This window comes from Mirounga leonina, unplaced genomic scaffold, assembly GCF_011800145.1.
Source record: "Mirounga leonina isolate KUSES-001 unplaced genomic scaffold, KU_Mleo_1.0 Mir_92, whole genome shotgun sequence".
NCBI lineage: Eukaryota > Metazoa > Chordata > Mammalia > Carnivora > Phocidae > Mirounga > Mirounga leonina.
The window spans coordinates 7297553-7321966 of record NW_023270852.1 but is presented as its reverse complement, the minus strand read 5'-3'; the positions used below and the strand labels follow the sequence as shown (position 1 = coordinate 7321966).

The 24414-nt window shown below is 36.8% G+C and overlaps 1 protein-coding gene across 4 annotated transcripts in view; it reads right to left on the bottom strand.

Moving 5' to 3' along the window:
• Window positions 1-24414, bottom strand: part of SBF2 (SET binding factor 2) — a 466008-nt gene that overhangs the window by 167493 nt on the left and 274101 nt on the right. For all 4 annotated transcript variants that reach the window (XM_034995316.1, XM_034995317.1, XM_034995318.1 and 1 more), the window contains 3 exons: window positions 16135-16339; window positions 3011-3120; window positions 1099-1248 (listed from right to left, as the gene is read on the bottom strand). In XM_034995316.1, coding sequence (XP_034851207.1) covers window positions 1099-1248; window positions 3011-3120; window positions 16135-16339 — 465 coding nt within the window. The remainder of the gene's footprint in view (window positions 1-1098; window positions 1249-3010; window positions 3121-16134; window positions 16340-24414) is intronic.

The following is a 24414-nucleotide window of genomic DNA, read 5'->3' as shown; positions in this document are numbered from 1 at the left end:
GGGATTCTGATGGAAATTGCATTGCCTCTATTGATTATTTTGGGGAGAACTGATATCTTCACAATACTGAGTTTTCCAACTCATGGACATGGTGTATCTTTCCATTTAATTAGGCCTTCTTTCACCCACAAATTTTATTATTAATTATACCTAGTAATTCTCATTTTCCAATCTAACAGAATTTAACATGCATTTTGTTTACTTTCTCTAGAGTCTCACAGATAGTCTTTGAATTCTTAATATTTAATTACATTCTTCTCCTTGTGCAAAAAGTTTGGAGAAACAGTATTTGTATCACCTGTAAAGAATATGATGCCAATGTCATAAAATATCTCACATGTGAGACAGGATGGAGAAATCAGATTATTTGCTTCTCCTAAATTGTCTTCACTATTTTATGGGAAGTTTATTTCTGTAAGATAATATATATATTTTGATGCCAAGTAGAAGTATTTTTTGACCTTTACGCATGATGCTTAGCAAATACTTAATCAAGTAATTCATTTATAACTTGAATTATCCATCACTCATTACTCTCTACCTTAATAGTACAACTAAAAACTGACTGAAATGAATAATTAAAATTATTATTAAAATCTAACATTAAGTAACATAAGACTGAATGTCATAAAGATGACTTTTCATTTTTCATTTTCAGAAAGTTTGCTTAAAAAACAAAATAACCTAGTATTTTTCTTTTTTTTTTTTAAGATTTTATTTTATTTGAGAGAGAGAGAGACAGAGCACAGAGGGAGAGTGAGAGGGAAAAGCAGACTCCCCGCTAAGCAGAGAGCCCGATGCGGGGCTCAATCCCAGGACCCCGAGATCATGACCTGAGCCAAAGCAGACGCTTAACTGACTGAGTCACCCAGGCTCCTCTACCCTAGTATTTTTCAAGAGAAAACAACAGTAGTATGAAAAACTCAGTATTTATGCCAAGTAATAAGTGTTTCTGACAGAAATGGTATGGATATTGGTTCTTCATCCTATTCACTGTGGAAGGCACAAGAACTTGACATATTAATAATTACAGAATCTCCTGGAAAAATAAAAAGTATTCTCAAATATTAGGAATAATCTGAAAGAAATAAAAATTACCTGTAGAGTACAGTTCATCATCCTTATTATATAGTCAAACTGTTGATGGTCTAATATAGCCCGATTTTGCTGGACATGTAAACCCAGCTCATCAGTGAGACACTGTCTTGCTGCCTTTCCTTTAAGGGCTCTCAATGCAGCTGGAAGGGTCTAAGGCAAGAGAGGCAGAAATGAACAAAAGGTATCAATGGAAAAAAATAACATTCAATCACAGAAAATTCAAGTGCACCCTATAAACCATTTAACAAAGATATTAGAATTAAACTTCCAGAAAAGAGTGGATTTGCTATTAAGAACAATTATAAAATAGATGGGTTTATCGTTATTTTTATTTGTAAGCCAGCATGAAAAATAAGTAGAACTGATTTATGTAATAAGTTAAAAAACATTAACTTCACTTAATAAAAAAACTCAACAAAACTTTGGTTACCAAAACACTCATGACACTTAGATACCTTCTTCGAATAACTGGCCACATCTCTGTGGCAAAAATAGAAGGAAAAACTAAAATGACAAGAAACACAGGTGATTTTATTCTTTTAAATTGGTAAGTTATTTAATCACTAGTCAGTTTTAATTTATGACTAGAAAATTCTACATCTCCTCTCCTCATTTCAGTATCATAATAAAGAAGGGAAAAGGACTCAGATCAACAAACAGAAATGTCTAGATTTATGCATTAAAATTCTTTCACTTTATCACCCAGAAGAATGTCTCTCCCAGTTCACCATTTAGAGCCTAGTTAATGTACTTTATATAAAATAATAATAGGCTTATTTAACTTTGAAAACCTAAAAAATATAGAATAAAGGAGCAAATAAGAAGAAAGGGAAAAAGTCTGAGAGTATAACAATATTATAGGCAGGTACAAGAAACAGGATGTAAAACCTGAAAGCAAGAAAAGCAAAAGGAAGTCTATTATAACACTTCAAGCAAAAGAGAAAATGGAAACCAAAAAAAAGTCAAAACCTAAAAAGGCTTGGGGTCATTTACTATAAGGGTAAAAATGTTACTCTTTTCATGCTTTAGCCTCTTGTAATAGATGTTCAGAGCTATGATGAGTCACTAAGATTACATTATGTTTAACATGTTTTCTTAAAGAAGGCAAGAGAATGTGCTTTAATGAGGCACATTTAAGTTGAATACCACTGTTTTTACAATTCATTTCTTATTCTGACTAGATTCTTTACAATAAATAAAATTTTATTTAAAATGTTAAATTTTGGGGTGCCTGGGTGGCTCAGTCGTTAAGCGTCTGCCTTTGGCTTGGGTCATGATCCCAGGGTCCTGGGATTGAGTCCTGCATCGGGCTCCCTGCTCTGTGGGAAGCCTGCTTCTCCCTCTCCCACTCATCCTGCTTGTGTTCCCTCTCTCACTGTGTCTCTCTCTGTCAAATAAATAAATAAAATCTTTAAAAAAAGGTTAAATTTCTAAGTAATATGTCAAAATAGGATTTAAAGAACAATGTTTAAAAGTTTAAGGAAAAAAATCACTTATCAATATTTCTCTGGTAGCCATGTAACTAGGCATGGCAAAGATTTTAAATCTTAGAGACAATTCTTTTAAAATGATCAAAACAGGGGCGCCTGGGTGGCTCAGTTGGTTAAGTGGCTGCCTTCAGCTCAGGTCATGATCCTGGAGTCCTGGGATCAAGCCCCATGTCGGGGGTCCCTGCTCAGCGGGGAGCCTGCTTCTCCCTCTGCCTGCTGCTCTGCCTGCTTGTGCTCTCTCTCTGTCAAATAAATAAATAAAATCTTTAAAAAAATAAAAAAAATAAAATGATCTAAACAATGAAAGGACACTTGATAAGGAAAAGAGATGGAATTAGAGGAGAGGTCATTTGGCAAGCTAAACATGTAAATCTGAAAGGGAAATGATGAATGCTTACTTGGGAAAGAAGGCATTTTATTACCTTTTCAGTCTCCAATGTTTTATTTTCAAATATGAATGAGATGCAGTTTCTAACAACTTCCAATCTCTGTGCACTGTTGAAAACTGTTGTCACCTTATCCATTATCGAAACTAGCAGAGGAATGTAAAGACAACATAAATAAGTTAAACTCCTTTGGCAATTACAAAAGCAAAAGGAATATTACTGTTTACAGTTTATATGGCTGTAACTATTTACATGACCAACATTTAGGATTTATCCTTTTCCCTGGTTACATGGCATTGAAGGTATTCCATTTCATTACCTTGATTACATATTTAGGTTTTGAAATGTCAGGCTAAGTCAATGACTTACTGAGGATAATTTCACAAGAGAGATTCCAATGATAAAATGAACTCACGCAAATTAATTCATACTGCCCAGTAAAACTTTATTAATCAAAAGTAAACATCCTCTTTTAACTTCAATTGTAAACAAACTGATAAATGTTTGGGGTACAGTATCATGACAAAAGTAGGTAATACTTATATGTGAGAGGACTACTAACAAAAAAGCTGGTATTTCTAAAATATTACCAAAGAAAAACCACATACCACAAAAAATCAGATTCTACAAATTTGAGTAGAGACAAATTGAGAAAGCACTACACAAAAAGAGAAATGATTATGGCTCAAGAATTGCTATATGAACTTGGGAGTGGTTTTTTAGTCCTATGAATTACGTACCAGTCACCTTTACCATAAGATTGAATAATTCTAGTCTAATACACAGGCTAAAATTACTTAAAATAAATTTACCTTACTAAAAGAATATTAGAAGGATATAAATAAAAGTAGTATTAGTTAAATGAAAGTATAATTTCACTAACACCTTTACTGTATCATTGGTACAAAAGATGTAGTATCAATAATTCTTAAGCCAAAAAGAAAGACCCCTTATATATATATTTTTTTTCTTTTTATTTGAGTGTAGTTGACACACAATGTTACATTAGTTTCAGGTGTACAACTTGGTGATTTGACAAGTTTATACATTATGCTTTGTTCACCACAAGTGTAGCTACCATCTGTCCCGTTATACAGCGATTACAATATCATTGCCTCTATTCCTTATGCTGTCTTTTCTTTAAGATTTTATTTATTTCTTTGAGAGAATGAGAGAGAGCAAGAGGGAGAGAGCACAAGAAGGGAGAGGGGTATAGGGAGAAGGAGAAGCAGGCTCCCTACTGAGCAGGGAGCCTGACCTGGGGCTTGACTGCAGGACCGGATCATGACCTGAACCAAAGGCAGATGCTTACCCAACTGAGCCACCTAGGCGCCCCCATGCTGTGTCTTTTATTTCTGTTACTTATTCATTCCATAACTAGAAGCATGTATCTCCCACTCCCCTGGACCCATTTTGCCCAAACCCCTCCTCCCTGGCAACCATCAGTTTGTTCTCTATATTTATAGGTCTGATTCTACTTTTTAAGACCCCTTATATTTTATGGCTGCTCTTGGAATCTAAAAGCATAATCCCTTCATTTCCCCTCATACCTAAGAAGAAAGACTATCATATCTTACTTATTAATATCCCTTTCATTTCATCAATACAAAATCTTATATCCTTCAAATCATTTTTAAAACTTTCTTATTTTGAATAATTTTAAGCTCACGAAAAGTTACAAAATAGTACAGAGAAGACTCATGCATTCATCACTTTAGCTTCCCCCAATGGTGACATCTTACCTAACTATAGCGCTTTATCAGAATCAGGAAATCAACTGGCACCATATAATTAACTAGACAATAGAACTCAAATTTTACCAGTTTTCTTCAAATCATTTTTTTTTAAGATTTATTTATTTGGCAGAAAAAGACACACCGAGAGAGGGAACACAAGCAGAGGGAGTGGGAGAGGGAGAAGCAGGCTTCCCATGGAGCAGGGAGCCCGATGTGGTGCTCGATCCCAGGACCCTGGGATCATGACCTGAGCCGAAGGCAGACGCTTAACGACAGAGCCACCCAGGCACCCCCAAATCATTTTTAACGATTTAATCATGCAACACTGATATTCTGCATGACCATGATGGTTAAATAGATTATTTCACATGACTTCTGTACGAAATGCTCATTCTTAATTTGCGTGCTCTGGGGCTTCCCCCACATGAAGGTCAGTGGAATAGACTGAAATAGAAATTGATCTATATTTAGAGTAGGAAACTTCTTAGAGTCTCCAAATAATCCCACATATTTTATTGAGCAACATCTTTAACCTGTGTTTATAAACTTTTTTTTTTAAAGATTTTATTTATTTATTTGAGACAGAGAGAATGAGAGAGAGAGAGCACATGAGAGGGGGGAGGGTCAGAGGGAGAAGCAGGCTCCCCGCCGAGCAGGGAGCCCGATGCGGGACTCGATCCCGGGACTCCAGGATCATGACCTGAGCCGAAGGCAGTCGCTTAACCAACTGAGCCACTCAGGCGCCCTGTGTTTATAAACTTTTAATTCTAAAATCTCTTCAGCAGTATTTTAAATTTTCTTTAGGGCAAGCAGTTAAAAAAAAACAACCCACATTTTCTGGTAGTTAAGTCTGTTTACTTATTTGAGAATTATTTGAGACTACGACTTAGTTCACTCCCAGAAGAAAATTCTTCACTTAGAGTTACTGATACTTCAGATTGGCCAAATGCCCAGCTGTGGCATTCTAATACTTTCTAACATCTGATGACAACTCTGGCTTATGAGTACTTGACTTCCCAGGGCCTCCTTTCTAAGGCTTTAGCTTTCCAATGCTAGTTCCAGTCAATCACCATTACTCTGGCTCCTCTGAGGAATGGGTGGGAACTAATTAACCTCTCAAAATGTGAATGCCTCATAAGGTGACAGAGCAATTTTACACTCATATTAAATGAGTATCATGTAAAATGAAACATTCATACCTTTTAATTTTAGTACAAAGAAAATCCTGATTCTGATCAACCCAAATGAACCAGAAAGTTGGACAGAGCCTCCTGTATTCATTCATTCACTCATTCATTCATTCATTCATTCAGGTTTTACACGCAGGGCTAAATACTGAGTCATGTGTATCTCTCTCACTGATTATAGTGAGATACTCTACACATATCTAAAGAAAGAATTCAATGTGGATTGAAAATAAGGAAAGTAAAGAGATTATACAAAGATAATACTGAGACAATTAAGGTGACAATTCAAGCAAATTAAATTTTAAACAAACTTCTCATCTGTTCATGTGGGTATTTAAAGAAAGTACTCAACTAGCTTATGAATATTAAAATTACCTAACTCTGTCAAAAGATAACTATTTACCCTAACATGTCTACCTTCTTCATCCTCTTTTCTATGTGAAAGTCCAATCAACATTTAAGAAAAAGCTATTAATTCTTTGGAAAATAATGGCAAATTAACATTACTATGTAAATATACAATGACTATACTGTTATCCATTGATAATAAAATCACACTTACTTCTAGGTATGATGGAGCAGTTTGTAGCAAACTAAAATTCCTACCAGGAATAATTACAAAAGTCAGATAAAATGCAAATTGATCTACTTAAATATATCAGATTGCTATAGAAGCACAAGGACTGGAGGACCTAAAATTCCAGAGAAGAGAAAAGAAGCTAGAGAGGTGAGTTAACACACACATCTACTTTACCTAGGAGATTTTCCAATATTGGGTATAGACAGGAGGCTGAGAATCCAGGCTTGATTCTGGCAGATGGCTAGGCTGACCTGCAAAGTTTCTGGTGAAAGCTAAACTGGCAAAAGTAGATGTGTGCTATGGCCCCTAGGTAAACCACTAAAAGAACAACAAACAAATGTATAAACAAGTTAACAGAGATAAATTATGGAATAAGAAAAATAGTTTATTAATCTAAAAGAAAGCAAGAAAGCAGGGGGAACATAAAACAGGAAGATTAAATAGAAGAAACAACCCAGTAAATAACATTAAAGCCATTAATATACCAGTAATTATATTTATGTAAATATTAATAATATTATTAAATAACATAATAAGTATAGTAAGAGACTGGTTAAAAAAAACCCCACCACATGCTGTTTACAAGAGGCATTCATAAAGTATAAGGCCCTAGAAAGTTTGAAAATAAAAGGATAAAAAAAGATAAACCATACCAACACTAAGCAAAGGAAATCTGGCATAGCTATATAAACATCTAAGTATATTTTAAGGCAAGAAGCATTACTAGAGACAAAGATGAATATTTCATAATGATAAAAAGATCAATCACTGGGATGCTACAACATTTATAAACATATTTGCATCCAATAAATCATCTTCAAAATATATGAAGAAAAATAGGCAATTCTATTATTATCACAGGAGACTTGAACACATCTCCCTCAATAGCTGAAGAAGGAAGAAGAGATAAAAATCAGTAAAGACAACCCATAAAACAGGAAAAAATATTTGCAAATTATGTTCTCTGATAAGGGAAGATAAGCTGTGGCGGGGGAGGGAGCCTCTATAAGCTGGCACCAGAAAGTGATACAGAAGTGGGACGTAATCCTTGGTGGGACAGTGTGGTCTCAGCATCCCCAGGATCACAGGAAGACTGGGAGTGCCTGAGTGTGTCAGAGTTCCCAGGCATCGGAGCGCGGAAACCGGCAGCAATCAGCGAGCCCAGGAGTGGGCTCTCAGCTCAGGGTTGCCATATATGACGAACCATGGCATGGTTGGGCAACACCTCTCTGAGCAGGGGCCCAGAGAGCGGCAGAACCACACTAAGACCCCGTTTCTTCCTCTGGGAGGAGCAACACAGGTGCACACTGCAGGAGTCTACAGGGTTTGGAGACACAAAACGGGGTCATGTGCCTGAGACAGAAACACAAGGTTACAGACTGGGTGAGCATGAGTGCAGATGGAGACCAGGGAGACAGGAGTGATTGCCTACTTTTCCCTGAGGGCACTGAGGAGTGGGGCCCTGAGCTTTCAGCTCCAGGGCTGGAGATTAGGAGGTCACCATTTTCATTCTCATCTTCTAAAGTGGCACAGAATGCCTTCAGGGAACAAAAGTCACACAGAGCAATCAGATCCCCTTACTTAGCCTGGCCCCCTAGCAAGGGCAGTGCAATTCCACCAGGGACAAAGATGCTTGAGAATCAACACAACATGCCCCTCCGCAAGAAGATCCACAAGAACATCCAGCTAAGACAAAGTTTACCAATCATAAAGAACTGTAAAACTCTAGAACTAGGGGAAAATAGTATAAGAATTCATGGTTTTTTCCCCACGATTCTTTAGTCTTTCATTTTTTAAAAAAGATTTTATTTATTTATTTGACAGAGACACAGTGAGAGAGGAAACACAAGCAGAGGGAGTGGGAGAGGGAGAAGCAGGCTTCCCGCAGAGCAGGGAGCCCAATGTGGGGCTCGATCCCAGGACCTGGGACCATGACCCAAGCCAAAGGCATACGCCTAATGACTAGTCAGTCAACCAGGCGACCCTCTTTAGTCTTTCAATTTTAATTTTTTTTTTTTAAAGATTTTATTTATTTATTCATTAGAGACAGAGAGAGGCAGAGGGAGAAGCAGGCTCCCAAGGAGCAGGGAGCCCGATGCGGGACTCGATCCCAGGACCCTGAGATCATGACCTGAGCCGAAGGCAGACGCCCAACCATCTGAGCCACCCAGGCACCCTCAATTTTAATTTTTTTCTCTCCTTTTTCAACCAATGTCTTATTTTATCAACTTTTAAAAAAAAATTTAAAAATTTCAATTTTACAGTTACATTCTATCCTTTCATTGTATTTACTTTCATATATATGTTCATATATATTATATATCATGTCTCATATATATATTATATATAATATATACTATCTCATATATATAATTAATTTCATATATATACATATATGTATTTTTTTTTCTTTGCCATTTTGGAATGCAGTTTCTTCTCACAGACCAAAATACACCCAGAATCTGTCTGATCACCTGTCTGATCATGTTCTCTCTTTTTTTTTCTTTCCTTTTCTTTTTTTTGTGAAAGTCTTTTTTAATTTGTCTTTACAGTTATATTTTATCCTTTCAATGTACTTAATTTTATTTTTGTATATATATAAGTTTTTCTTTTTTTACAATTTTGAGATGTAGTTTCTTCTAACAAACTGACCAAAATATACTCAGGATATCCTGTATTGCTCTGTTCTGTTCACCTGTTTATATTACTTCTTTTTTGTTTTTTGTCTTTTAATTTTCATTTTTACAGTTACATTCTACCCATTAATTGTATTTAATTTTATTTTTGTACATATGTAAGTTTTTCTTTCTTTACAATTTGGGGATTTAGTTTTCTAACAAACAGACCAAAATACACACAGGATCCAGTGTATTGCTCTGTTCTGTTCAACTGTCTGATTGTATTCCCTTTTTTTTAAATTCTTTTTTATTTTTTGGTTTCAGTTCTCTTCTGATTTGTATAGTGTACATTTCTCTGGGGTTATTGTTACCATTTTAGTATTTTGTTCTCTTGTTCATCTATTCTTCTCTGGACAGAATCACAAGACAGAAAAACTCACCTCAAAAAAGAGAACAAGAGGGCGCCTGGGTGGCTCAGTTGGTTAAGCGACTGCCTTCGGCTCAGGTCATGATCCTGGAGTCCCTGGATCGAGTCCCGCATCGGCCTCCCTGCTCGGCAGGGAGTCTGCTTCTCCCTCTGACCCTCCCCTCTCTCATGTGCTCTCTCTCATTCTCTCTCTCTCAAATAAATAAATAAAATCTTTAAAAAAAAAAAAAAAAAAAGAACAAGAGGCAGTACTGACTGCCAGAGACCTAATCAGTATGGACATAAGTAAGATGTCAGACTAGAGTTCAGAATAACGATTATAAAGATACTACCTGGGCTTGAAATAGCATAGAAGACACAAGAGAATTCCTTTCTGGAGTAATAAAAGAACTAAAATCTAATCAAGTCAAAATCAAAAAAGCTATTAATAAAAAATGGAGTCTCTAACTGCTAGGATAAATGAGGCAAAAGAGAATTAGTGATATAAAAGACAAAATGATGGAAAATAAAGAAGTTGAGAAAAAGAGGGATAAACAACTACTGGATCACGAGGGGAGAATTCGAGAGATAAGTGATACCATGAAGTGAAACACCATTAGAATAACTGGGATCCCAGAAGAAGAGGAAAGAGAGAGGGGTGGGGGCAGGCAGAAGGTATACTGGAGCAAATTATAGCAGAGAACTTCCCTAATCTGGGGAAGGAAACAGGCATTCAAGTCCAAGAGGCACAGAGAACCCCTTCAAAATAATAAAAATAGGTCAACACCCTGACATATTATAGTGAAACTTGCAAATCTCAGAGAGAAAGAAAAAATCCTGAAAGCAGCTGGGGACAAGAGGTCCATAACTTACAAGAGTAGAAACATTAGACTGGCAGCAGAGCTATTCACAGAGACCTGGTAGGCAAGAAAGGACTGGCATGATATATTCAGGGTGCTACATGGGAAGAATATGCAGCCAAGAATACTTTATCCAGCTAGGATGTCATTCAAAATAGTAGAGATAAAAAGCTTCCAGAACATGGGGCACCTGGGTGGCTCAGTTGGTTAAGCGACTGCCTTCGGCTCAGGTCATGATCCTGGAGTCCCGGGATCGAGTCCCACATCAGGCTCCCTGCTCAGCAGGGAGTCTGCTTCTCCCTCTGACCCTCCTCCCTCTCATGCTCTCTGTCTCTCATTCTCTCTCTCACAAATAAATAAAATCTTAAAAAAAAAAAAAATTTTTTTTAAAAAGCTTCGAGAACAAACAGCAACTAAAAGAATTTGTGATTACTAAACCAGCCCTGCAAGAAATATTTAAAAGGGAGCTTTAAGCAGAGAGAGAGCCCCAAAGTAACATAGACCAGAAAGGAACACAGACAATATACAGAAACAGTGACTTTACAGGTAATACAATGGCACTAAATTCTTATCTTTCAAATAGTTACCCCGAATGTAAATGGGCTAAATGCCCCAATCAAAAGACACAGGCTATCAGACTGGATAAAAAAGCAAAACCCATTGATATGCTGTCTGCAAGAGACACATTTTAGACTCAAAGACACCTCCAGATGGAAAGTATGGGGGTGGAAAACCATTTATCATGCTAATGGACATCAAAAGAAAGCTAGGGTGGCAATCCTTATATCAGACAAATTAGATTTTAAACCAAAGACTAATAAGAGATAAGGAAGGACACTATATCATAATTAAAGTGTCTATCCAACAAGATCTAAAAATTGTAGTATTTATGCTCCTAACATGGGAGCAGCCAATTATATAAGCCAATTAATAACAAAATCAAAGAAATACACTGATAATAATACAATAATAGTAGGGGACTTTAACACCCCACTCACTGCAATTGACAGATCATCAAAGTAGAAGATCACCATGGAAACAAGGGCTTTGAATGACATACTGGACCAGATGGACTTCAGAGATATATTCAGAGCATTTTATCCTAAAGCAACAGAATACACATTCTTCTCAAGTGCACATGGAACATTCTTCAGAACAGATCACATACTGGGTCACAAATCAGGTCTCAACTGGTACCAAAAGATTGGGATCATTCCCTGTGTATTTTCAGACCACAATGTTTTTTTTTTTAAATTTTTTTTTTTTTAAAGATTTTATTTATTTATTTGAGAGAGAGAATGAGATAGAGCATGAGAGTGGGGAGGGTCAGGGGGAGAAGCAGATTCCCTGTTGAGCAGGGAGCCTGACGCGGGACTCGATCCCAGGACTCCAGGATCATGACCTGAGCCGAAGGCAGTCGCTTAACCAACTGAGCCACCCAGGCGCCCTGGACCACAATGTTTTGAAACTGGAACTCAATCACAAGAGGAAATTTGGAAAGAACTCAAATACATGGAGGCTAAAGAGCATTCTACTAAAGAATGAATGGGTCAACCAGGAAATTAAAGAGGAATTTTAAAAATTCATGGAAACAAATGAAAATGAAAACACAAGTGTTCAAAATCTTTGGGATGCAGCAAAGGCAGTCCTAAGAGGGAAGTATATAGCAATACACACCTTTCTCAAGAAACAAGAAAGGTCTCAAATACACAACCCAACCTTACACCTAAAGGAGATGGAGAAAGACTGCAAATAAAGCCTACACCCAGCAGGAGAAGAGAGTTAATAAAGATTAGAGCAGAAATCAATGAAATAGAAACCAAAAGAACAGGAGAAGAGATCAACGAAACTAGGAGCTGGTTCTTTGAAAGAATAAGATTGATAAACCTATGGCCAGACTTATCAAAAAGAATAGAGGAAGGACCCAAATAAATAAAATCATGAATGAAAGAGGAGAGATAACAACCAACACTGAAGAAATACCAACAATTATAAGAACACATTATGAGCAACTAAATCTGGAAGAAATGGATACATTCCTAGAGATGTATAACTACCAAAACTGAAACACGAAGAAATAGAAAATCTGAACAGACCTATAACCAGCAAGGAAATTGAAGCAGTAATCAAAAATCTCCCAACAAACAAGAGTCCAGGGCCAGATGGCTTCCCAGGGGAATTCTACCAAACATTTAAAGAAGAATTAATACCTATTCTTTTGAAGCTGTTTCAAAAAATAAAAATGGAAGGAATGAGGCCAGCATTATCTTGATCCCAGAGCCAGAGAAAGACCCCACCAAAAAGGAGAATTACAGACCAATAACCCCGATGAGTATGGATGCAAAAATTCTCACCAAGATACTAACCAATAGGATCCAACAGTACATTAAAAGGATTATTCACCACAACCAAGTGGGATTTATTCCTGGGTTGCAAAGGTGGTTCAACATCTGCAAATCAATGTGATACACTACATTAATAAAAGAAAGGACAAGAACCATATGATCCTCTCAACAGATGCAGAAAAAGCATCTTGATTAAAATTCTTCACAGTGTAGGGGTAGAGGGAACATATCTCAATATCATAAAAGCCATATAGGAAAGGCCCACAGTGAATATCATCCTCAATGGGGAAAAACTGAGAGTTTTTCCCCTAAGGTCAGGAACACAGCAGGGATGTCCACTTTGACCACTGCTAGAAGTCCTAGCCTCAGCAATCAGACAACAAAAAGAAATAAAAGGAATCCAAATTGGCAAAAAAGAAGTCAAACTCGCATTCTCTACAGATGACATGATGCTCTATGTGGAAAACCCAAAAGACACCACCCCAAAACTGCTAGAACTCACATAGGAATTCAGCTAAGTGGCAGGATATAAAATCAATGCCCAGAAGTCAGTTGCATTTCTGTACACTAACAATGAGACAGAAGAAAGAGAAATTAAGGAGTTGATCCCATTTATAATTGCACCCAAAACCTAAGATACCTAGGAATAAACCTAACCAAAGAGGCAAAGGATTTGTATTCAGAAAACTATAGAACACTCATGAAAGAAATTGAGGAAGACACAAAGAAATGGAAATACGTTCCATTCTCATGGATTGGAAGAACAAATGTTGTTAAAATGTCTATGCTACCGGGATGCCTGGGTGGTTCAGTCAGTTAAGTGGCTGCCTTCGTCTCAGGTCATGATCCTGCGGTCCTGGGATTGAGTCCCGCATCAGGCTCCCTGCTCAGTGGGGAGTCTGTTTCTCCCTCTGCCTCTGCCTGTCACTCCCCTTGCTTGTGCATTCTCTCTCTCTGTCAAATAAATAAATAAAATCTTAAAAAAAAATCAAAACTTAAAAAAAAGTCTATGCTACCTAGAGCAATCTACACATTTAATGCAATCCCTATCAAAATACCATCAACTTTTTTCAAAGAAATGAAACAAATAATCTTAAAATTTGTATGGAACCAGAGAAGACCCCAAATAGCCAAAGAAATTTGAGAAAGAAAACCAAAGCTGGAGGCATCACAATTCCAGACTTCAAGCTCTATTACAAAGCTATAATCATCAAGACAGTATGGTATTAGCATAAAAACAGACACAGAGATCAATGAAACAGAATAGAGACCCCAGAAATGGACCCTCAACTCTATGGTCAACTAATTTTCGACAAAGCAGGAAAGAATATCCAATGGACAAAAGTCTCTTCAACAAATGGGTGTTGGGAAAATTGTACAGCCACATGCAGAAGGATGAAACTGGACCATTTCCTTATACCATACATCAAAATAGACTCAAAAGGGATGAAAGACCTAAAAGTGAGACAGGAATCTATCAAAAGCCTAGAGGAGAACACAGGCAGCAACCTCTGTGACCTCAGCCGCAATGACTTCTTGCTAGACACATCTCCAAAGGCAAGGGAAACAAAGACAAAAATGAACTATTGGGACTTCATCAAGATAAAAAGCTTTTGCAGGGCGCCTGGGTGGCTCAGATGGTTAAGCGTCTGCCTTCGGCTCAGGTCATGATCCCAGGGTCCTGGGATCCAGTCCCGCATCGGGCTCCCTGCTCCTTGGGAGCCTGCTTCTCCCTCTGCCTCTCTCTCTCTGTCTCTCATGAATAAATAAATAAAATCTTTTAAAAAAATAAAATAAAAAATAAAAAGCTTTTGCACAGCAAAGGAAACAGTCAACAAAACCAAAAGACAACTCACAGAATGGGAGAGAATATTTGCAAATGACATATCAGATAAGGGGCCAGTATCCAAAATCTATAGAGAATTTATCAAACTCAACACCCAAAGAATAAATAATCCAATCAAGAAATGGGCAGGAGACATGAACAGACATTTCTCTAAAGAAGACATCTAAATGGCCAACAGACACATGAAAAAAATGCTCAATATCACTCATCATCAGGGAAATACAAATCAAAATGACAATGAGATACCACCTCACACCAGTCAGAATGGTTAAAATTAACAAGTCAGGAAATGACAGATGTTGGCAAGGATGTGGACAAAGGGGAACCGTCTTACACTGTTGGTGGGAATGCAAGCTGGTGCAGCCACTCTGGAAAACAGTATGGAGGTTCCTCATAGCTACCCTATGACCCAGCAATTGCACTTACTGGGTATTTACTGCAAAGATACAAATGTAGTGATTTGAGGGGGCACCTGCATCTCAATGTTTATAGCAGCAATATCCACAACAGACAAACTATGGAAAGAGCCCAGATGTCCACTGACAGATGAATGGATAAAGAGTATGTGGTATATACATATACAACGGAATACTACTTAGCCATGAAAAAAATGAAATCTTCCCATCTGCAATGATTTGGATGGAACTAGAGGGTATTATGCTAAGGGAAATAAGTTAATCAGAGAAAGACAATTATCATACGATCTCACTCATATGTAGAATTTAAGAAACAAAACAGAGGATCATAGGGGAAGAGAGGAAAAAATAAAACAAGATGAAATCAGAGAGGGAGACAAACCATAGGAGACTCTTAAGCATAAGAAACAAAATGAGGGTTGCTGGAGGAAAGGGGAGGTGGGGGATGGGGTAACTGGATGATAGACATTAAGGAGGGCACGTGATGTAATGAGCACTGGGTATTATATAAGACTAATGAATCGCTGACCTCTATGTCTGAAACTAATAATACATTTATATGTGAATTAATTGAATTTAAATAAAAATAAATAATAAAAATTTTAAGCAAAAAAAAAAAAGGAAAGAAAATATTATGCTAAATGAAAGAAGCCAGTTACAAAAGATCATACTGTACAACTCCATGTATATAAAATGTTAAGATAGGTAAAAATCTATAAAGATAGAAAGTAGATTATTGCCTCATGCTAGGGAAGGAGTAGTTTTGGGGGAAAATGGGAGTACTGCTACTAGGTATGGGTATTTCTACTTGGCATAATGAAAATATTCTGAAATTAGATAGTGAAAATGGGTGCACAACTCTGGGATATACTAAAAACGATTGAATTGTGCACTTTAAAGAGTGAGCTTTATTGTGTGTGACTTCTATCTTAATATAGCTGTTTTTTAAAAAGAAAAGATACTGTAGTGGTAGCAGATAGGTTAATGGTTACCATTTGTGAGAGACAGTGAATGGAACAGTGTTTTGAGTGCTAACAATGCTCCAATTCTGGTTATGCAAGTTTGTTTACTTTGTAAAAATTTGTCAAGTGGTACACTTTCATTTTTGTGTCTTATATCTTGATGAGAGGTTTACTTTTAAAACAAAAGAACAGACAAATACATACCAACAGGTGGACCTGCTGGCACAACACATTTCTTTTCCACCCGTGAAGCAGGAGGTGCGTTCTGGTTCTTAGCAAGATTTTCCTGTATTAATTCCTGTACCCGAGTTTCATTAATCTTTGGGAAAGGAAGAATATGAACTCGCAAGTGGGAGCCTTCTGTCGGGCGTGGAACTTTCTGGAATGCCATATGAGGGTTGGGATTCTCCTGCAACATCAAACAGGTAAAATGAGTCAAAAGTTAAAATAACAATGGCAGATTGCCAGGCAGAGAGTGGGAGCTCAGAGGACCACAAACTGAAATCAGACAGATGAGTGATTACACATGCCATAAAACAGAGTACCAGAATCTTACTTCTTACGTGATCTATCAGCAGCATCTAATATAGCTTATCACTCTTACTCCTTCTCCATGAAGGCTTTCTTCACTTGGTTTCTAGGTCTTCTTGCTACATCTTTGTCTACTTTTCATCTTCCTTATCTCTTAATTATGTGAAAACCCCAGGACTCAGAGTTTGGGCCTCTTTTCTATTTATACTTATTTCCTTGGTGACGGCTTCCATTCTCAATATTTAAACCATAGAAACACCAAGAATTCATAAATTTTTATCCCCCACTGAGCTTTCTCCTGAATGCCATACCCATATATTCAACTGTCCACACATAGTATTTCCATTTGGATTTAAAATAACATCTTAAATATATGTCCAAAATGGAGCACTTACTCTTCATCTCTTCCAAATCTGTTTTCTATACCTTCCTCACTTCAGTAAATGCCATATTTATTTTTCTACTCAGGTGAAAAGCTTAGTCATCTTAATGCCTTCCTCTAAAACCCAATTATCCATTCCTCTGCAAACCTTTTGGATTTTGCCTTTCAAATATGTCCATAATCTGACCACTTTACATCAACACTGTGGTTCAAGCCAACATCTCTAAATTACCACAGAAGAATAGTCTCCTGACTGGTCTCTTTGCTTCCACCCTCGCTCCTTCCCTTACTCTATTCTTAACACTGCAGACAGAGTGATCTAGTTAAAAGTATGTCAAACCATCACCTAACTATATTCATTCAAATGGCTCTTCATCTCACTGAGAGTAAAATCCAAAGTTCCTAATATAATTTACAAGACCCTACAAAATCTGGCTTTCCTACAGGACTGTGTCCTGCTACTGTTTCCTTCATTCTGCTCTAGCCACATAGGCCTTCTTGTTCCCACCTCAAGGCCTTTGCACTTAACTGTTCCTTCTGCCTATCTCCCTACAATTTGAACAGCATCCTCTATCCCTCTCTGCATTTCTTAGCTCAAATGCCACCTTTCTTGGCCACCCTATCTAAAATTATACCCCCTAACACACTCCCTATTCCTCTTACTATATTTTTCTCCTTAGAACTTATCACCTTCTCACATATTATAAATTCTATTTAACTCGTTTATTGTCTACCCTTCTCTTACTAAAATGAAGCTCCATGAGGGCCAACATTTCAGTCAATCAAAAAAATATTTTTTGTCCTCTGCTATATATCTGTTGCACCCAGAAGCTGCCTGGCACATAGCAGGCACCCTAAACTATTTCCTAATGAGTGGGACACAATGTTGAACACATGTTAGGCTGGCAGTAATTGAATTAAATGTGTCAGTTAATATTTTCATAGACCCTTAAGGCTGGCATAAATTTTTATCTAGTCACCTAGTTAAGTAGGATTATATTTCAAATACTACAGGCAGAATGGAATCCATCCTTCAATAACATTCTACAGGGAAGGCTGCTTTACCACCATTATCCTTTGCAACCAGAAAATTCCCCTTTCCCCCTGAACCTATTATTCATGTTGTAGATTAAGCTCAGTACTACTGTATATGTTCTTCAGACAGTTAAAATGGACATCGTCATCATCTATGAGAGCTGTTCCCCACAATTCTTTATGGTTATTTGGCCAGACCCAGATAAACAGCTGGGTCATGGAAGATGATATAGGCAGCATATCTCAGCAACACAATGGAATTAATACTCTTTTAAGTGTAAAAAAGCCTGGGTTCTAGTTTTTGTTCTACTCATTACGTGATACTGGGTAAATAACTTTGCCTAAGAGATATACTTATGCTTCTCTTAACAAGATTCCTGAGAGGGTGAAGTCAGATATAAAACTTGTTCTTGCCAAAGTAACCCTTATTACTTTGTATTTTTCCTTTGCATCTTTAGCAAAGGCAGGGGACAATAAATAAATAAATTTCTCTCCAAGTCTTCATGATCACCACTTTCTAAACTATATGCTGAAAAAACTCCTCTAAAATTATGCCTGGATTAACACCAGTATCACTTCTCTATAGTTTCTGAAACTGTCCTTTTCAAAAGTAGTATGTTTGTTTTTCTCTGTTCTTTAGGCACAATGTCTAAGATACCTTCTCAAAGTTACAAATATCAATTTTCTAAAACCCATTGGCAGATTTTTTTTTCAGGCTGGAAAGGTAATTCATGTGGATTTTGAGGTCTGGATCAGAATCATTTAAAGTACATTCTTCATTACTCCTGCTTCTATTTACATTTATTTTCTTTGTAATAAGAATTAAAATTTTCAACTTATTTTCCATGATGTAAATAATATTTATTGTAACAAATTTTAAAACATGGAAAAATAAAAGTAGAAAATGAATCCTAGTGATGCTAGTATCCTTTCTAACTATATCTTATCTAACTCTCTTACTGTATATTCTTTTATACTGTTCCAAGAATGACTTAAGGTCATTTAGAAAAATAAGGATACACATATTATTTCTAGTCAAAATCCTGCAATGTGCTAAGTTCACCTAAACTTTATAAGGAAGAATAAAGATCCCAAAATAGTCAAGATAATTCTCAAGAAGAGTAAGTGGAAAAGTCACACTTCCCAGATATCAAAACTTATATAAGCCTATAATAATTAATATAGTATGGCAATTGGTACCAGTGAAAGATTAAAAAGGCTAATGGAGTGAAGAGCCCCCAAACAGGACTCTGTGTAAGAAAGTGAGACAGGTGGCACTACACTTCAGAGGGAGAGGTTAGACAATTCAATGAGAGAGTAGTACAACAAAGTATTTTAGTGCCTGGTCTCTGATGTCAGACCTCTGGGTCCAATTCCAGCTCAGCCACTTACTAGTCATGTGACCTGGTACTGTGTCCATTCACTCACCACTTGTGTTTTAGTTTCCTCATCTGTAATCTAGATAATACGACAGTACCTACTTCATAAGGTTCTTGTGAGGCCAAAATGAGTTGTTATAGGAAGGCTTTTAGAACACTCACATACACACATATTTATTCCCCAGAATAAATATGAAAGCTGTTTTCCAAAAATTTAGAGTACATTCATTTGAAAAAAATATTTATTCACTGCATATATTATGGTATGACACCATGCCTCTAAAACTTAAACTATATTGTTCTCCCAGGAATCCCATCATATCACCAGCTACTTACATTTTAACAACAATAATAATTGTAGTCAGTAAGGCTTAAAACAGAAATCACTTATTAAAGAAAAGATATTGCTATTAGTCATTAATAGTGTTTTTCTTCTCATAAGCCATTTGAAATATTATAAACCAAATCTATACACAATTAAGACTAAAAAGCATTTTTTAATCACTTTAAAACAAAGTTCAAAATGAGGCTATCCTGTAGCTGTATAGATATTCCTCATAAAAATTCAGATTATGGGATAGTTACTAAATTATATTCAGTTGTGTTTAGAAGATGCAAAAAGGGCTCATGCCCCTGAAACACAAGTATTTGGTTTTCTGGCCACTGTGTCTGTACATTGCTGCCCTCTAACGGGCAGTGTGGTAAATATAAAGAAACACATTTGCTACCTTACACCCAACTTGGTCACATAATGACTTTTTTTTTTTTATTATGTTATGTTAATCACTCACATAATGACTTTTGAGAAGACAAGAAATGAGAAGTTTAAGGCTCAGTGAACTCTGCATATTCTTAGAAACATCTGCTCTTACTTGGAACTTCAACTGCATTTGGGCAAGTCCCTTGAAGATTACTGAGCTCATTAAAAACTGCAGCCCAATTTTGTTGTTGAACATCCTTGTAGAAACAAGGAAATTAATTATTTTCAATAGAATAAAGAAGCTGCCAAATTTTCATCTTTGATTGTAGAGAAATGCAATTATAAATTACTAACAAAGAATTCAGGCAACTAAACACTTATAGAGAACACGGTAACAATTTTGTCCAAGGCAACCAAGATAAACTGCCCAAAAAAGCCAGCAAAATGCACTATTGTTTAGAGGGAATTTTACAATTAGATAATGATTTTCAAGAAATGGGCTCTGTAATCCTGCTTTGAGAATATATGATAGTACTGGGAAGTACAGTGAATTTCTCAGACTTGAAAAAATGACACACATACCATCTGGTCTGGAAACATGGATTTTTCTTTTCTTTCTTTCTTTTTTTTTTTTTGGCAAGCCAAATGAGAATATGCCTAGGGCTTACGGAAAATAAGGCTGAGAATGCACTTCAAATAAAAGCAAAGCAAACAAAATAAAACAAAAGCCCCAAACCCTACTGGAAATCCAAAGTAGGCAACATTGGGGAAAAAAATTTCTTCCTACATGTTGGGTCTCAGCAGTGAATGACAAATCGATGTGACCTTGTTAGCAGCTGCAAAATTTCCCATATTAATTTAGGTTATTTAATAATTATTTAATGTGCACCAATTATTCATAGGGCTGTATGGGATAGCAAGTTATACAAATCCTTACAAATATAGCTGAAATCAATACTATCACTGGACTAAGTCATTAAACACTGACAAAATGTAACTGGACTTTTTAGGGTTGCTTAGCTATGAATACAATATTGATGGAAGGAAACATTCTCAATTTTCCATCCTCACAGGACTTTCAATGATCACCCAACTGAATTAAAGTTGCATCCTTAATACAAATAAATTTGATGTATGACTTTAATATCTAATGTGCTGGCTGCCCTAATTCAGGGTTTCTGTGCCATGGTACTATTAACATTTTGACCTAGATAATTCTTTGTTTGGGTGGGGGGGGGGTAGTGTGTATCTTGTATATTGTAAGATGTTTAGAAGCTACCGTGGCTTCCACGTACCAGATGCCAGTAGCACACCCTCTCCAGCTGTGACAAACAGAAATGTCTCCAGACACAGCCAAATTTCTGGAGGGGAGGGTTTCTCCTGTAGAGAACCACTGCTCTAATTTATGATTCAAGATGAAGGCTTTATATTCTAAGACAAGTACTCTTTTCACAAGTGCCAAGGGAGCATGTAGTGACTAGGAAAGAGACCTATACTTTCACTGACCTGCTGACATGCAAATTAAAACCATAAGATACCACCACACACCTATGAGGATGCCCAAGAACAAAACAAAACAAAACAAAAAGACAACTGAGGATACCAAACTTTGTTAAAGATGTGGAACAAATGGAACTCATATATGGCTGGTAGTAATACAAAATGGTATAGACATTTGGGAAAACAGTCTGGCAGTTTCTTATAAAGTTAATATTTTGATACCATATATCCCAGCATCCTACTTCTAAATATTTATCCAAGAAAAAGGAAAATTTATGTTCACACAAAAACCAGCGCAAATGTTTACAGTGGTTTTGTTCATAATTGCCAAAATTGCCCTTCAGTTCATTAACAGAGAAATACAAGTTTGATACATCCACACAATGGAATACTACTCACCAATGAAAAGAAGTAAACAACTGATACAGGCAGCAACATAGAGGAATCTGAAATGCATTATGCTAAGTGAAAGAAACCAAACTCAAAAGCTACATACTGACACTACAGAAAAGGCAAAAACTTCAGAGACAGAAAACAGATCAGTTACTAAGTTTGAGATGGTAGGAGGAAGTGATTATAACAAATTAAGGAACTTCGGAGGGGTGACAAAAATGTTCTATGTCCTTATTGTAGTGATGGTTGTATAGCTTCATTCGTCAAAATCTAGAGAACATTTAAAAAAGGTAAATCTTACTATATGTAAATTGTATCATACTAAACCTGACTTAAAAATGAACAAATAAATCAGTTAAGATAAGGGAAGAAGTGTGATTTTTATGCTTGGGTTAGGGGCTTCATTTCACCACAATAATCTAAGTAAGTTGTTTATGGTTTGATTTTTTAAGGCTAAAGATGATCACAGTATTTTACTTCCTTCCTATAACAACAACAAAATCCTTTAATTCACAGTTGGCAAAGAGTACAAATATCAACAGTGTAGATTAAATTTGCCTGGTAGTGAAATTAACTTTATGCAGAAATGTAAACGCTATAGACCTTATACGATTTACAAAGGCTATTCCTGTATGTGGGCTTTGTTCTCCCATTAGGATTTTAAAATCTATTCACTGCAATCCTGGGCAATGAAATACTCTTAAAGCACAAATAGAAATCTCATATTATTCTCTAAGAAAGTCCAAGTCTTCTCATTTTTCTTTTAAGAAAGCTGTCAGACAAATTACACAGTCTAGCAAATATTTATGTACTATTGCAGATGCAAAACAAATTAGAAAAATGGTACTATGTAAAACAGTAAAACACATGTCCAACTGATTTCTTGATGCCTTCGAATGGAGGTTTTATAAAGCTCTTATCTGGGCCTATCTTAACATTCCCATTTTGTGTGTAGTTAGTGGTCCTTTGTAAGTGTGTATGGAGAATCATAGAGATAGAGCCATTAAGTACATAAATGTGCTGTCTGTCATACAGACATGAAGATTCTGAAAGCGAAAGTGAGCAGATCCAGATCCAGCATTATCCAGTGAGAATGGAAAGAAAAGCTGTATAATGAATGATTGATAATCTTCATGGTATAAACCTTATCAACGCTTACACAATTTGTCTCAAATGGAGTTATTCCCTTCCTTCTCCTTCATGTCCCCTTATGATTCCCCTCCTCTACTTAAGTCACCAAATTCTTTCCTTAGTTATTTAGGAAGCTCCAGAAAGTTAAAAGAGCACCTAAACCCGGTTAACAACATCCTACTCATGTCTCCTCACATTCTGACTCATTAAAAAGCAATATAAAGGAGTGGTGAGAAGAAACTGAGAAATTAAGGTTCATTTATGAGTACTTCAAAGATAAGTGAAGCAGAAAGACTAGGTACACATACCAGACTTTACTGCAACAAAGTATTTACAAACATCTAAGTGGAATCACCAGGTCTCAATTCTAACCCAATAATAAGGAAACAGTCAAATTATATGGTTGGTTCCTGCTTACCAAAAGGGAATTTTAGAATGTGATTAAAAAAAAACCAAAAACTGGCTAGTTAAAAATAGAACCATCTAGATTATTTTCTTTGCATTGAGACCATCCTCCCTCCCCTAGACTTCCTGCATAACCCAAGAAAATAACTTTACCATCATGCTCTCCTTTTTAACTTTGTAATGTATTCACTTCAGAAATGTTGGGAACCATGTGGAATTTAGAATCTTACAACTAGAAGGAATCTCAGAAAGTCTGATGACAATCCATGGGGATATTCTGAAATTCTTACTCATCGTGTACATGTATCCTCTTTTGAAGGATATTAGGGGAATCATGTACCTAGAAAATGCCTGGCACTAGCATATGCTTAATAAATACATACTGAAAGAATGGAATTGATTAAACTAAATGGAATAGAATTAGACTGGGGGGAAAAAGCCCAATAAGGGTTAAAAAATATAGAGTACATTTGAAGGGCGATTTACGTCTCCTACCTAGTAATACAGTTCCTCATGGTGATCACTTTAAAAGTGTTGTTTTTAAAGGATAGGTGTGGTGCATGTTATGTATGTTTTATATTTACCTTTAAGAAGCTATAATTTTTAGCTGCTCATGCCCTTCCTGTGCCGGCCTCTTGCCCACCGGGAGTGCTAATGCCCAGGACCCTCCATCCCTTCCCTCCAAATCCAGGCAGGCTGCTGAAGCCCGTGGGGAGGTGACTGTCTGGAGGTGCCTGGGCCATCGGCGCCCTCCACCTGTGCCACAGCCAAGTGGCCGCCCTTGCTTCCTCCAGGACAGAACTAAGCCCTTCTGCTTGGGAGCCTGCAGCTGGAGTACAGGAGAGATCTGGAGCACAAAAGGAGAGATTTCACCTCTTGTGGGAACAAGAAGCTCTACTTTGACACCCATGCCTTAGTGTGTTTACTCGAAGAAAATGGGTTCCCAACCCAGCAAGCAGGAATCACTGCCTCTGCACTGGTCAAGATCATGGACACCAACATGGATATTGTCTACAAGGATATGGTCA